Source organism: Sinohyriopsis cumingii, chromosome 3, assembly GCF_028554795.1.
Source record: "Sinohyriopsis cumingii isolate HCF-2022 chromosome 3, ASM2855479v2, whole genome shotgun sequence".
NCBI classification, from domain to species: domain Eukaryota; kingdom Metazoa; phylum Mollusca; class Bivalvia; order Unionida; family Unionidae; genus Sinohyriopsis; species Sinohyriopsis cumingii.
In genome coordinates, this window is record NC_142963.1 from 23,699,791 (window position 1) to 23,716,444 (window position 16,654).

The window sequence follows — 16,654 nt, forward strand, 5'->3', positions numbered from 1 at the left end:
AACCAAAGTAGTTATAAATGCTAGACTAAGAACAAAGTAAAGTAGTTATAAATGCTAGGCTAAGGGTTAATTATATACCATGCACAGATTTGGATGTTGCATGCTTCAGCCACACCCTCAGCATCAAGGTGAAGGTCACAGCAAGGAAAAATAAGTCAGACTTTTAGCCTTGTCAGTGGTATAACCTTTGAATCACTGAATATATTGTAACGAAACTTTGTCCCAGTATATATTAAGATAAGATGGTGTGTCATATACCATAGTCATGCCCCACTCATGCTTGAAGGTCAAGATCATAACAAGGGAGAATGGGTATCAATTTTGAACAAGATATATTATAATTTTATCCAATGATATGTCAGGATGTGTTGCGTATCATAGCCACACACACTGCCTAAAGATGAAGGTCACAGCAAGGAAACATTTTTTTTTGTAACCTGACCTGTAGTACAGTTTTTGAACACTTAAGATATTTAGATGAAAGCTGTTATACATCATGACTAGACACTGTCACATACCATAGCCATGTTCATTGCCTTAAAGTCACAGCAAGGGAAAGTAAAAGTGACCTCTAACCATGTGTTTTATAACTTTAAAACCAGTAAATCGCTATCCTTTTGAAACAGTGGCTGATAATATATCTTGGCTTGACAGTTTCTCATATATACAGTTATATCTTCTGCCCTCAAGGTCAAGGTCATGACAAGACCTTGTACATGTTATTAGTCAGCTTCCTTATCAAGGTTGTCACTTTTTAAAGCCTACAGATATTTTGATAAAAATTTACTCAGATCCACACCTTATCATACAGTGCATTAGTACACATTAGAAATATAAAAGATATATGTAAGGCATTCTGTATAATGGCATGAATTTGTTGATACTGCTACATGACTGCCAATTTAGCCTTGTTACTGTTAATATATTATACATGTAGTGTATGTTTATAATGAAAATTTCTCTCTTTTTCCAGCTGCAGCATGCCAATGACAAATCAAGGGAAATAACAATGGAACGGGAAAGGCTGAAGGCAGAGAACTATGAATTGCAGAATAAAGTAAGTATAACCTTCTATATGTGTGTTGCTATAGTAACATTAACATTACCAAGGTTGAACAAGAAATGTATAAAGTCTGTTGTCACCGACCAATTTCTGTTTGTTAGACATAGACTTTACTGGATGGTGCCATTTATAATACAAGTAATTCAGATTTATAATCTTTTGTCTAACAGTTATATTGCAAACAGCTTGTCCCAGATGACCATAGATATCACAGACTGCACTAAAAGCTTGTCCCAGATGACTATAGATATCACAGTGCACTAAAAGCTTGTCCCAGATGATTATAGATATCACAGAGTGCACTGACAGCTTGTCCCAGATGACCATAGATATCACAGACTGCACTAACAGCTTGTCCCAGATGACCATACATATCACAGACTGCACTAATATCTTGTTCCAGATGACCTAGATAGCTCAGGCTGTGCTAATAGCTTGTCCCAGATGACCATAGGTAGCTTAGACTGTACAAATAGCATTTGTACCGGATGACCTAGATAGCTCAGACTGTGCTAATATCTTGTCCCAGATGACCATAGATATCTTAGACTGTGCTAATAGCTTGTCCCAGATGACCATAGATGGCTTAGACTACCGGATGACCTAGGTAGCTCAGACTGTACCAATAGCTTGTCCCAGATGACCATAGATAGCTCAGTCTGTACTAATATATTGTCCCAGATAACCTAGGTAGCTCAGACTGTACAAATAGCTTAGATTCAGAAGGAAATTATAGCTGTTTGTTGTGGGTTTAACACCATTTTTCAGCACATCATAGTCTATACATGGAAACCAGTGTAACTGGTGAATCAGGTCATTTGAGTGATGCCACTCATGCATGTGATTGTTGGATCAAGATGAATCAGGTCATTTGATTGATGCCACTCATGCATGTGATTGTTGGATCAAGATGAATCAGGTCATTTGATTGATGCCACTCATGCATGTGATTGTTGGATCAAGATGAATCAGGTCATTTGATTGATGCCACTCATGCATGTGATTGTTGGATCAAGATGAATCAGGTCATTTGAGTGATGCCACTCATGCATGTGATTGTTGGATCAAGATGAATCAGGTCATTTGATTGATGCCACTCATGCATGTGATTGTTGGATCAAGATGAATCAGGTCATTTGAGTGATGCCACTCATGCATGTGATTGTTGGATCAAGATGAATCAGGTCATTTGATTGATGCCACTCATGCAAGTGATTGTTGGATCAAGGTGAATCAGGTCATTTACATGAAGCAGCTTATTCAAGTGATTGTTAGATCAAATTGAGCAGGTCATTTGAGTGATGCCACTTGTCACAAATATAATCCATGCAGCAAAATTAGGCCACTACACTACTAAGATCTTGAAAAGTTCCAGCTGTAAAGAGCTCTTTGAGATTACTAACAAGCTAATGTTAAGGAACAAATCTACACCACTTCCAACTACCTTCTCTCCAGTCGACCTTCTGGACATGTTTGCAGATTTCTTCCATGACAAAGTACAAACCATTAGAGATAAACTTGACACCACAATTTCAATTGACTCCTCATACAGTTGGGATAGAGAATTTGAGTGGCAACCATTAGCAGCATTTGAACCTGTCTCTATGGATTTCGTACACACAATCCTGATGAAGAGTGCACCAAAGTCATGTAAACTTGATCCAATTCCAACATCACTGCTGCTTGAGTGCTTAGATCCAGTATTGCCTTCACTAACTGATGTTATTTATACCTCTCTCTCTCATCCGGGGAATTCCCAACATTTTTCAAAACTACCATTGTAAAGCCTCTGCTGAAGAAACCAACACTAGACCATAACAATTTAAAGAACTACCGCCCAGTTTCTAATCTCCCATTCATGTAAAAAATCTTAGGAAAGGTTGTTCTGTCCCAGCTTGTATCTCATCTAAATTCAAACAGTCTTTTTAGCAATGTACAATTTGCATATCGCCCTTGCCACAGTACTGAAACTACTCTTCTAAAAGTAGTTAATGACATTCTCTCTGCGTTGGATAGCGGAAAGATTACAGTCCTCACCCTCCTTGATTTGTCTGCAGCATTTGACACAATAGACCATGATATATTACTTCACTGTCTCCAGCATGTATTTGGCATTCATGATACAGCCTTACTGTGGTTCAAATCCTACTTGGTCAACAGGACACAAATTGTGTCTGCAAATGGGAATACACTCCAGCCCAGTTGATCTATGTTGTGGTGTTCCACAGGGGTCTGTTCTTGGACCTGTTCTCTTCATTCTGTACACTCAGTCGCTCTCAAGTGTCATAGATCATCATCCAGTGTCTCACCAATTGTACGCTGATGACACCCAAATATACAAATCTAGCCACCCAACTGAAGTTGATGCTACCATCTAAGGTGTAGAGAGGTGCATTTCTGATGTGAAATCATGGATGACATGTAACAAGCTGCAGATGAATGATGATAAAACTGAGGCCATTCTGATCACAACACAAAGACTTTCTCATTCACATCCTTTACCTCAAACAATAAATATCAGCAGCACCAACATTAAATTCACACAGTCAGTATGAAACCTAGGTGTTACTCTGGACAGTACTCTCACAATGCACCAACATGTCATGAACATATGCAAGGCTGCATATCTCGAGCTGAGACGCATCAGCTCAATTTGCAAATATCTTTCAGTTGATGCCACTAAAACACTTGTGTGTTCATTAGTACTTTCAAGACTGGACTATTGTAACTCAATTCTGTCTGGTTCATCTCAATATCTGCTCCAGAAACTTCCAAAAGTTCAAAACACAGCTGCTCGAATCATGCTTAGAGTACCATGATCAGAGCACACTTCCCCGTTGCTCTGTACCCTATGCTGGCTATCCATTCGATCCAGAATCAAACAAGAAATTTGTTCTCTGTGCTACATTTCACTGTCGGACTCTAACCCAACATACCTATCCGACCTCCCCCATGTGTACACACCAACAAGATACTTATGCTCCTCTTCTGACAGTCGTATACTCATTATTCCCACTATGAAAACAAAGTCATATGGACAGCAATCTTTTGCATACCAGGGCCCAGCAACGTGGAATGAATTGCCCACTGAACTTAGACACAAAGACACAGTGATCACATTCAAGAGGGCTCTCAAAACACTTATTTCGACTGCAAGAACAAACTTAAAGACCTAATAATGTTTCCTACCTTAAATATTCTCAGCATGTTTTTTTTTAATGTTTTCTAATTTGATGGTGTTTTGTTTTTGTAATCATATCATTGTATGTTTTTTATCTTATAGGTGTTGGCAAATGTTGTAAAGAGGTTACAGCTTCTATAGATTAGGTGCTATACAAATCCTCATTATTATTATTATTATTATTATTATTATATAGCAGATTGTCATATCAAGTGATTGTTTGATCAAGAGTGAGCAGTTCATTGAGTAGCCTGAGTGGGTCACATGAGTGAGGCCACTTATAGATGTGATTGTGAGATCAAGACTGAGCAGGCCATTCAAGTGATTGTTAGGTGGTGACTTAACAGGTCATTTGAGTGATGCTCTTTGTTCAGGGGATTGTTAGATTGAGACTTAGGTCATTTGAGTGATGTTCTTTGTTCAAGTGATTGTTAGATCAGGGCTGAGTGATTTGAGTCTTGCTGCTTACTCCAGTGATTGTATGATTAGGACTTAGCAGGTCATTTAAGTCATGCTGCTTTTTCAAGTGATTGTTAGATCAATACTGAGTGAGTCATTTGATTGGTGCTGCTTATTCAGATAATTGTTAGGTCAATACCTTTTTATTATGACTGATCAAGTGAGAATTGATTGAGTGATCAGAGTTGTAGTTAATAAAGCCTTTTGAAGCCACTGTCCAAGCTAACATTTATAAGATTCAGAACACTCTACAAATAATACTGTCCATGGCAATAAATAAAAATATGGCTGCCTCTTAGGCAGTTGAATTCATACAGATGAGAGAAGAGTCATGAGATGGATGGGGGATAGAACTGGCTTATCCCCCACTAGGGAAGGATTCCAGCCAGTGCACAGAGCCGAAACCACTCCCTCATGCCCTCTCTAGGCCACTCACCTCATCCCACATCTTACGAGGATGATAAATTCAATACTGACGTTACATACATTTTTAACTTTGATAACTTCTTTTCAAAATTTTTTGTTTCTTTCATTTAGAGGTAGACCATAATAAGAACATTAATACTAATTCTCGTAGAAATCCATTAATCTTGACAACGCTAGGTACATCACAAAACAACTGGAACACGGTATTGACTGGACTGAGTAAGGAGCGCATGATGGTGTGATACTAATGTTGCGTGGCTAACGCGAGGTAGTATGGGTCACACCTGATCTCCCCAAAAGGACGGTCAATAAAAAAGAACATAGCGAACACAAAAACACTTAATAAAATGTATCTTTTTATCAGTTTAGAAGAAGTAGTTGTCAAATGAGATGATCTTTCTCTATAGATAAAATGAGTTTTTTAAATTATTTTTGCATGGAAGGAAAATTCACATGATTGTGGAAGGATAGAATGTAAGACTTCCAGTGAATCTGGGGTAGCTATTCCTGCAAAGACACTGGCAAATATGACAACTAAGAGACGAAGAAATATTTAGCCACAATGCTTGAATTCATAAACTCTGAAAGAAAGATATTATTATCACTTATTTCAAACAATATCCCCAACTGCACAGGTTGGAAATTAAGCCAATCTGTCAACAGAACTGAGAAATCAGGATTTAATCAAGCAAGTCTCATGACTGTTTTGGACCTCATAAAGTCTGTGTGGTACAGTATATGCATAAAACTAGACAGCATGTGCAAAACATCACAGAAGTTAAAGTTGCTGAAACTTCACTAGGAAAGGTCATTTTAAAAATGAACAGAGAACAGGATGTAAAATAATTAAAATAAGTGCTCTATTTATCACAGCCTGCACCCTAGCCCAATATGGGATGCCATTTTCTGAAATGGAATTGCTGTAGGGGCTTCAGGAGAAGAATAGTCTTAAACTTTATGTTAATTATAAGAACAAACTCACAGACTTGGTGCTAAATATAAAAATAGGCTTATATTTACAAGACCATGGAAAAATGATAAATGAGAGATTCCCTAGGTGTCTTGAATCCAACAAACTATCAAACTTTAAGTGCTGATTCAGATTTATTTAAAACATTTATTAGAAAAGCTTTCTAAATATATAATAGCCATCATATTGTTTAATTTGGAGAATGTTTATGTCACACATGGAGGTAGCACAATGAATGACCTATTCAACTAATATCTGAGGGGTGGCTTACCTTTCACTGTATACATGAATAGAGGTACCACCCTTTCTGAATGTTATTTTCAGGGCGGCATGTTGGCACTCATCTTTTTCTGCATTAAAATTAACAACCTGGTGATGAGCCTTAATCCAGGAGCTGTTCATTATTTGCCAGCAATGTTTTCATCTGGTATTAAATGTCAACTATCAAATGATATCTTAAAAAGAGTTCAGAAATGGGCACAGGAAAATGAGTTCAACATTTCAAAATGTAAAGTGATTTGTATGCACTTCTGCTGATATAAAGTTCAGGATCACCCGGAACTATATCTTGACAGTTCTCTTATCTCTTTTGAAATCTAATTTTTAGAACATCCTTTTAACTGAAAACTAAGTTTTTTTCACAATGATATATACCTTATAGACAATATCAGAAGGCCTGGGACCAGGTCTTATTCCAGTTAAGCAGCAGTTTAGTAAACTGTGAACTTGACTATAGCTCAGATGTGCATGAATCGGCTGAGACATCTTACTAGCATGAGCTTGATTTGATACATAAGCAGGGACTTGGTGACAAATCTTGCTGCCAGGTGCTTGGTTTGATACATAATCAAAGCCTTGGTGACAAATCTTACTGCCACGTGTGTGATTTGATACATAATCAGGGACTTGGTGACAAATCTTACTGCCAGGTGCTTGGTTTGATACATAATCAAGGACTTGGTGTCAAATTTACTGCCACGTGTGTGATTTGATACATAATCAAGGACTTGGTGTCAAATCTTACTGCCAGGTGCTTGATTTGATACATAATCAAGGACTTGGTGTCAAATCTTACTGCCACGTGTGTGATTTGATACATAATCAAGGACTTGGTGACAAATCTTACTGCCAGGGGCTTGATTTGATACATAATCAAGGACTTGGTGTCAAATCTTACTGCCACGTGTGTGATTTGATACATAATCAAGGACTTGGTGACAAATCTTACTGCCAGGTGCTTGATTTGATACATAATCAAGGACTTGGTGTCAAATCTTACTGCCACGTGTGTGATTTGATACATAATCAAGGACTTTGTGTCAAATCTTACTGCCAGGTGCTTGATTTGATACATAATCAAGGACTTGGTGTCAAATCTTATTGCCACGTGTGTGATTTGATACATAATCAGTGACTTGGTTTCAAATCTTAGTCATATGCTTGATTTGATACATAATCAGGGACTTGATGTCAAATCTTACCACCATGTGTGTGATTTGATACATAATCAGGGACTTGGTGACAAATCTTACTGCCAGGTGCTTGATTTGATACATAATCGGGGACTTGGTGACAAATCTTACTGCCAGGTGCTTGATTTGATACATAATTGGGGACTTGATGTCAAATCTTACCACCATGTGTGTGATTTGATACATAATCAGGGACTTGGTGACAAATCTTACTGCCAGGTGCTTGATTTGATACATAATCAGGGACTTGGTGTCAAATCTTACTGCCAGGGGCATGATTTGATACATAATCGGGGACTTGGTGTCAAATCTTACTACCATGTGTGTGATTTGATACATAATCAGGGACATTGTGTCAAATCTTACCACCATGTGTTTGATTTGATACAAAATGAAGGACTTGATGTCAACTCTTATTGGCATGTGCTTTCCTGCCACCTTTTTGGTATATGGATTCATCTTCGTAAGTAATAAAAATCAGTCTTGCTAAGTTGGTCAGATTTTGTATTCCAAAATCACCATCTTGGGTATTACAAAACTCTTATAGTAATATTTGATCTTTTCTAGATCAAAAGGTCCTCAACAAATCCTCTCATTTGTCAGAATAAATTCTTTGAAATAAGATTTGCTTCCATTATCCCTATGTTTCTGTATACAAAGTGTTCAAAGGATGGAAACAGTGTTAGAAATGCCATTGCATCACCCATCCACTGCAACTGAATTTGGCACTATTGCATGCCTGTTATCTAATAAAACCTCCGTTTTTAGCACAGAAATGAAAGCCATACTCAAAAACCTTACAATACACTAAATTTGAGAACAGTTAATGTCCCAGATTTTACAAAAACATGATTTTGCACATAAAATCAGGAGAAAAAGTTTTCCGTGTTGTAAGTTGCCATGTCAATGGTATTGGGTTAATTATGAAAGTGTTTAAAACCCACTGACAGTTAACCATGTTCATGCTAAGTATACTTCCACTCTGGGGGCCTCGAGTGGCCGAGTGGTCTAAAGTGCTCACCATTACGGATCACTGCCATCTCACCTCTGTCTGTGTGGGTTCGAGTTGTGGTTTCAGCCTATGTTGGTATGTGAGAAAGCTTGCCAGTAGCTTCTCATGGGTCGGTGGTTCTTTCCAGGGTTTTCCCGGGTTCTTCCTCCACCATTAATACTGGCCGCCATGTATAGCCTATCTTGTGCTGAAAAATGGCGTTAAACCTAACAACAACAACAACAACAACTTCCACTCTGTGAGACAGAAGTGCTTAGACCCACTGACAGTTAACCACATTCATGTTAATTATACTGCCTTACACTCTGTAAGATAGAAGTGCTGAACACACACACACACATACATTCTTGTAAAATCTACAAAACGGAGACATATGATTTTTGCCATCAAAATGGGGCCATTTTTATTTTAACAAATTATGAGCGATAAAGATCTATTTTAACATGCATTTGACACATACACGTCATTTCTAATTGATTTGTGGTTGATTTCCAAGAAACACTGTATGAGAATCTTTACCGTCAGAACAGCGACACACACATATACACAGTGCTAGAAATTATACAGTTTAATAGGGGACATTCAATAAGTGTGTATTTTGATTCTAAATAGAAATCATTTCAATCAAAATACTACAGTTATCTCACCTGATACACATAGTTCCATCTATATTATTAAACTAAATTAAAATTATCATGTTTAATCTTTATATAATGTTTGTTGTATATATAAGCCAAAATGGTGTCCAGGAGTTTCAAGAAGTTGAATTGTCAGAATTGTATGAAAATACAAAGAATGTGTCCCTTTTTCTAAAATGAAATAATCAAAGATCTGAATGCCAGTCTTCAGTTAAAATAATTTTATTGGCAAGACTACAGTGTAGAATTTAAAATGTCCCAAACAATAACATATTTCCAACTTTGATGTACAAAAATTTCCAACTTTAGTGCAATCCCCTTCATTAAATAAGCCAATGCATGATGAGATCTCTTCAGTATGAAACACACCAAAAGTTTATTTTGTATGATGGCATGGTTTAGTTTTAGTGAGCTCAGGTCAGAGCTGCATAAGTGTCCCTGGAGACAAATAGTCCCTATTAAAATCTAATTGTGTGGATCGATTGTGTGATGCCATGTGCAGTATTCATAATAAAGACTTTTAAATCGTACAGTTGAATGATTGAGAAGGGCCTGCCCTGTTATCTGGAGACATCTTTTATTCTTACTATGATGGTAAATATGGTGTAGAGTTACAGGTGAAACGAGGCTTAAAATAATGATTTGACTGACTTAAGGTAGCATAGGAAAAATAGTTCCTGGTATTTGGTGCTTGAGTTGTGATTTGTATTTTATGGTAGTTAAGTACCAGCACTATGTTCCAGAAATGTATTGAGGAGAAACAATGCATTTGTGAGGTATGCAGGCAATTGTTAAGTTGTGATGTAAATGTGTAGTTGTGATATTGGTGGTCATGCATTAATTAGAGGAAAATTATTCTAGTTTGTTTCATTCGTTCACTAAAGAGACCTCTTGTATGTAACATTATTAATGTTCTGCCTTTCGCTTAGTGAAGTCAGTTGTAAATTTAATGTTGCATATTTGTGGTCATTGATTAATTAGAGAAAAATTGACGACTGTTATTATCGGGTCCATAGAAAAAGGGGAAAACTGGGGACTTACGGCCAGAAAGAAATGAAGCTAGCAAGAAGGAAAAATGACAAACAGAAGTAATGAAGTCAAGAGGCTGAGAGAGAGAGAAAGAAAGAGAGAGAATATAAAAAGGTACTGACCAAATGATTACATAATTTGAAATATTTGATAATTTACCTCTGAGTCAAACAAAATGTATATGATTGTTTTCTTTCACTTTATTTATACTTTAGCCAGCATGCACATTTGTATGATACATTGGGAAACAATAAATTTGAGTATAAAAAGTTTTCTTGGTTCCCGATCTGATTTGGCAAAATGTGCTATGTACCAATTAATAAACATGTATATCGAAATTGCTCTCTGTGTTAAAATAGAAAAGATATCATATATATTTGTCTATATTTATATAAATGATTTAAATCACGTTAGCTCTTAGTGATGCCTTTTTCGGTCAGTAATTCAGAAGCAAAGTGCGCAAGCCAACAGCACAACAGTGTGAATTTTTACTGCGTAAATGTGGACGCAGTTTTCCGACAGATACACACAAGGTTTTGAGTCTAGTGGACGTGTGTATTGTTGTGTATAGCATGATGTGAAAAAATACCAACAGAATGGGGATATGCTCAGATATGTTTATTTTAAGGTTTGTATCATTAAAGAAGGCCTTGTCATTCCTGTTAAGCTGACATTACAAAACGGGGATGTCCTTGTTTCGAGGTGTGTCCCCAGTCTGTTGGTGTGTATTCACACTGATGACCCCATTTCATGTCTTTTACAAACTTGCACACACACACACACACACACACACACACACACACACACACACACACACACACACACTTTAGCTCTGATTAATGATGATGGATGTTATATTTATTATTATTATTATAATTATTATTATTATTAGTATTAGTATTATTATTATCTACACTGTTGTACATATAATCTTAGATAAGAAGCATAGAAATGACCAACACCCAGTTACAACAACAGCTACAGCAACAGCAGCGGGAACAATATCAGGCACCTATAATCCAGAGTGCAGGTCTAAGCCCTTCTCCTCAGCGTATGTTCCAGCCATATCTAAACCCACAGATATATCAGGGACAGCATTACCAACAACAGCAACAGCAACAGCAGCACAATGCCATGTGGACACCCCAACAATTTGTTGGAAACACTGGTGTGTATATTACTACTGTGTAATGAAAGGGGATCATTGCTAACTATGAAAGACATGTTTTAGAACTTTCACTTCAGTAAAGTTAATATTAATGATTCCAATAGTAGATGAACATGCATTGTGAGCTTTCATTGAATTGTTTACCATTTCTTGTTACAAAATTCAAACAAATGTTTTAAATAAGGAAATACCAGTGTTATATTTTATCATTAAAGACAAATGAAGTACCAGTGTTACCATATCATCGATGAAGACAAAGGAAATACTGGTGTTATATGGTATTGTTGAAGAAGACAAAGAAAATACCAGTGTGTGCCATATATTTATTAAGACAAAGGAAATATGAGCATTATACCCTATCATTGATGAAGACAAAGAACATATAAACATTATACCATATCACTGAAAACAACATAAATTTCAAGTAGCATATTCTCAATCAAGTGGCTTCATTTAAGTTGTCTTTCAAACAGAAATGCACATATAATAAATTCACAATGGTTGAGCATATATATGGAGATTTTTTTTTTTAAAATATGGAATATAATCTATTTCTTGCAACAACTTAACTGAGGCTTAAATTCCATATTCCTATTTGAAATAGTAAAGTTATTATTTTTGTGGCTTTTTATTTTCTTCCTGAAATTTTTTTATAATCATCATATTGAAAAGTTTATAAAAGTCTTACATTGCAGCTCATTTGGTCAAACATTTTAGGGTTATGGAAGAGGTTAAGAGAGTTATGAATTTTGAGAATGAAGTTTCATTTTTATTGTATGAATTAATGATATGACAGGATTGATAACACCTTATCCATGTTATGTAAATTGTTGATTCAGATAAACAGGTTGTGGATAACCATATGACTTAAAATTTTTAAAGTGCTGTAAAGAATAACATTTAACATTTTCAGGTATGCCAGACTGGCAGCAGATAAATTCAAGTGCATATCAGCAATCCCAGCCTACCAGAGTATCACCTCCGATGATGCAGATATATCCTGGTGCATCAGGACATGAACTTCTCCCTGGGGCCTGGAACTGCCCTAGCTGTACCTATTCAAACTACCCTAAAAGAACTGTCTGTGAAATATGTGGCTACATCAGAAGTCCACCTTGTGAGTCCTTAAATTTGCAGCCTCTTAAATTGTAGTTCTGCTACATGCTCCTGATTTACCTCCCTTGTCATTATAGCCTCTTGTTGATACTCTACTGAGTCTACTGCTATATTCATTTGATTTACTTCCCTTTCCTTTGAAGTTAATTTGTTTTATACCATACTGTTATATTCTGTTGACTTACTTCCCTTTCTTTTGCTAATCTTAGCATTATGATTTGTTCTCACTTATATCAAACTTAGATTGAACATAGTTTTTAATACTTTGAATCCAGATAATCTTATTATCTATAAATGTTTTCCCATTTTTAATCTAATTCAATAATCCATAATTGAATTTCTCTGGTTTTTTTTACTTGTTACAAGCATTCCATCTGTACTGTCAAATATAAGGTTTCATAAAAAATCTGGGATAAATATATGTTCTTTTAGTGGAAGAAGAACACTTTTTGAAACAATCAAGATGAAGTTCTTATAGAATAAAATCCATTTTAATGTTAAACAAATATGTATCTATGAAATTTGTACATATCTTTGGCATTGCATCTGCCTTTGGAGTGTGAGCAGAGATCCAGAAATCCAATTCAAATGCCCTTTAAGTATGGGCAGGATTCAGATCCAATGTTCCCTTGTTGGACTTGTCTGATGGCACTGCCTTTGGAATATGGACAGAGATCCAGAAATCCAGTTCATTTGCCCTTAAAGTATGAGCAGGTATTCAGAAATCCAGTGTTCCCTTGTTGGATTTTTCTGATTGCTTTGCCTCTGTGTGTGGGAAGGCATTTATAAATCCAGTGCATCTACCCCTGGTGTGTGGGAAGGCATTCAGAAATCCAGTGCATCTGCCCCCCTGGTGTGTGGGAAGGCATTCAGAAATTTAGTGTGTCTGCCCCTGGTGTGTGGGAAGACATTCAAAAATCAAGTGTATCTTCCCCAGGTGTGTGGGAAGGCATTCAGAAATTTAGTGTGTCTGCCCCTGGTGTGTGGGAAGACATTCAGAAATCAAGTGTATCTTCCCCTGGTGTGTGGGAAGGCATTCAGAAATCCAATGCATCTTTTCATGGATGTAGTTCGAAAAGGAATTCAGTAATCAAGTGTTCCATTGTTTTAATTTTTCTGATTGCTCTGCCCTTGAAGTATGGGCAGGGATTCCGAAATCCAATGCATCTGCTCCTGGTGTGTGGGAAGGCATTCAGAAATTCAATGCATCTGCCCACTGAGTTGGGGCAGGGATTAAATAATTAATTGTCTCATTGTCTGACTTGTCCCGTGGCATTGCCAAGCAAGTAATAATTTCTTTTGAATATTGAAACCAGATAAAAAATTGAAAATGCCATAAATAATTTCTATTTTGATTACTGAATATCTTCAAAATATTTAAGCATCAAAACAGGCAGTATGTTAATTAATTTTTTATAGTGTCATCTTATTGTTTAATTTAATTTAGGCCTGTTTATGTGAATTGACTTATTATCAGGGATCAAAACAAACTTCATCCATACTGTTATACCTGGAATGGTGAAAATTGAGGAGTGGCTGGATCTTCACATAAGTAAGGTGCTGACCCATATTTCAGGCTTTACCTACATAGTATTTAAAGTTTATTTCTCAGGCTCTCCTCCTAGAATCATCAAACTAGATGATAGCGTGCATCTCTGTTAGTACACACGCTTCCCAGATAAGATGATCACTGATCAATGACCTGCATTTCACAGGTTAGGTTTTTGCACCTGGTGTGTATGTGTGTTTCTTTGTGTTCATGCAAGTATATATATATATATATATATATATATATATATATATATATATATATATATATATATATATATATATATGTATGTTATAAGAATTTTGGGCTTGCTTTATGCATGATATCCTACCTAGAATCACGAAACTTGGCATGGATATGTATAGTATCTTGATTAGTACTTCATCTTGTCAAAAGGGATCTCTGCGACCTATGGTCATACTCTGTCACTTCAAGGTTACTCAAAACCTACTACTTTGACCCCATAAAATGTTTAACTAATTGTTACATTTCTGTAAAAAACATATATAACCCTTTTCCTGTATAAACCTCTAACAACATTGTCTGCAACTATGATGCAGATTGGTGATAGTGTCTGTAAGAGTAGTCTCCATATATTACATGGTGAATATATCAAGCAAAAATAACTCATTTCAGTTTTTGGTCTTTTCAGCTTTCCAAGGACAAAGCAACAGAAACCAGATTTCTGGGGTAAGTCTTGTCTTATCTGCATTAGTGTAGATGAGAGAATTCTGGTGTAGGCAGCAGTGTTAAAAATGGTTGTGAGTTTGGTTAAATTGTTTCAGTGGGTCCTAAAAACCAATCCCTGGGAATGAATGATATCTTATTTCAATAGGTCATAAATACCAAGCCAGTGAGTGATGTCGTATTTGGACTAACATGCAAGAGAAGTCAAGGACACTTGAAAATCTTGGTTAAGGTTTTTGCTTAATTTCTTTTCATGGAGGCATAGTTATTATACTTGAACAGTCAGATCAGTCAGTACTGCTCTTTCATAGACACATACCTCTGTCATCCTTCAAGACCCTAGGACAATATTAATGTAATTTTAAGATCAATGGTTTTCACTTTTGGTTGAGACATTTTTATCCTCATGACCAAAGTTGTAGGGAGAAAAATCACTTGTAATTTGTCTGTCCATCTGTCTGTCTGTCCATCCATTTGAAGATGAGGCTTCTTCTGCAACATAAATTTAGTTTGCTCTGGTCTTTTCTCCTCCAAACCTCATATGTGTTATACCCATGGGGTGAGGTAGAAGCCCATTGATAGGTTCAAGGGCAAGGTCACTGCAGCTGAAATGTGGTTTTGCTTTCAGCATGATTTGTCTAGTTTTATTGGCTTAATTTATCATACTTGAAATTTTCTGGGTAGCTTCATCTTGCGGGAGAGACACCTCCCTATTGATTCTCTGTCCCAGAGGTCATTTGAAAATCTTTTAATTTTTGTTCACTGAAGCTAAAATTATCAATTTCAGGTTCAACATGATAAGTCCACTTTCCTTAAATTTCATACACCCCATTTTTATTAGTTTCTTATTTGCAATACCTTGGAGGATGGGTGCCTTCCTACTGAGTCTTTAATCAATAGATCAAAGGTGAAGGTCACTGGACACCCTCATCACAGAAATTGGACCCTGTAATCCATATTTCATGATTCATTGAAATTGGTTAAATATCAAGTTTTAACTGTGCTCTCTAATAGTGCTATGCATATAAAATGAAAGGCCAATGAGGATGGTATGCATTTTGTAGGCTTAGGTTACATTTTTGGATTTCGGTCATGACCACATGTTTGTGTTCAGTTCTCGTGTATGCTGTGTGCATACTAACCTATCTAAAATGATAAAACTTGGTATGGGGATGCATCTTGATTAGCATTAATCCCACATTGCAGATGTTCGTTATGATTTACACACAGATGCATCTCAGTTATCTACTTTTTGTTTATAGGCTTTGATTCCACGAGGGGATGAAACACAACAACTTTATCAACATGTGGGCAACAACAATATGACTGGTAATAGCAACTAGCCACCCCAGTATAACAACACCAGCATGTAAGCAGTTATTATGTTTATAAAATACCAGTATGTAAGCTGTTATGGAGTTTATAACAATACCAGTATAAAAGTAGTTACGTTTGTTATAACAATACCAGTATAAAAGTAGTTATGTTTGTTATAACAATACCAGTATAAAAGTAGTTATGTTTGTTATAACAATACCAGTATAAAAGTAGTTATGTTTGTTATAACAATACCAGTATAAAAGTAGTTATGTTTGTTATAACAATACCAGTATAAAAGTAGTTATGTTTGTTATAACAATACCAGTATAAAAGTAGTTATGTTTGTTATAACAATACCAGTATAAAAGTAGTTATGTTTGTTATAACAATTCCAGTATAAAAGCAGTTTGAGCCCTGGGCTTGACCAATGTTTGTACGTGAGAAAATTTGCCACAGTGCATATCCGATCTTATGCTGAAAAATGGCATTAAACCCTATGGCAACAACTACTTCTGTATCATTCACTGCTTGTGTTTAGCTCATATCATGTGGAAGTGTTTGTCA

At 36.2% G+C, this 16,654-nt stretch overlaps 1 protein-coding gene across 9 annotated transcripts in view; it reads left to right on the top strand.

Annotated features, from left to right (window-relative positions):
* LOC149802539 (uncharacterized) overlaps positions 1-16,654 on the top strand; it is a 104,846-nt gene that overhangs the window by 80,976 nt on the left and 7,216 nt on the right. For all 9 annotated transcript variants that reach the window (XM_089951782.1, XM_089951789.1, XM_089951783.1 and 6 more), the window contains exons 10-14: positions 974-1,057; positions 11,187-11,418; positions 12,332-12,535; positions 14,736-14,773; positions 16,033-16,139. In XM_089951782.1, coding sequence (XP_089807908.1) covers positions 974-1,057; positions 11,187-11,418; positions 12,332-12,535; positions 14,736-14,773; positions 16,033-16,113 — 639 coding nt within the window. In that variant the 3' untranslated portion in view covers positions 16,114-16,139. The remainder of the gene's footprint in view (positions 1-973; positions 1,058-11,186; positions 11,419-12,331; positions 12,536-14,735; positions 14,774-16,032; positions 16,140-16,654) is intronic.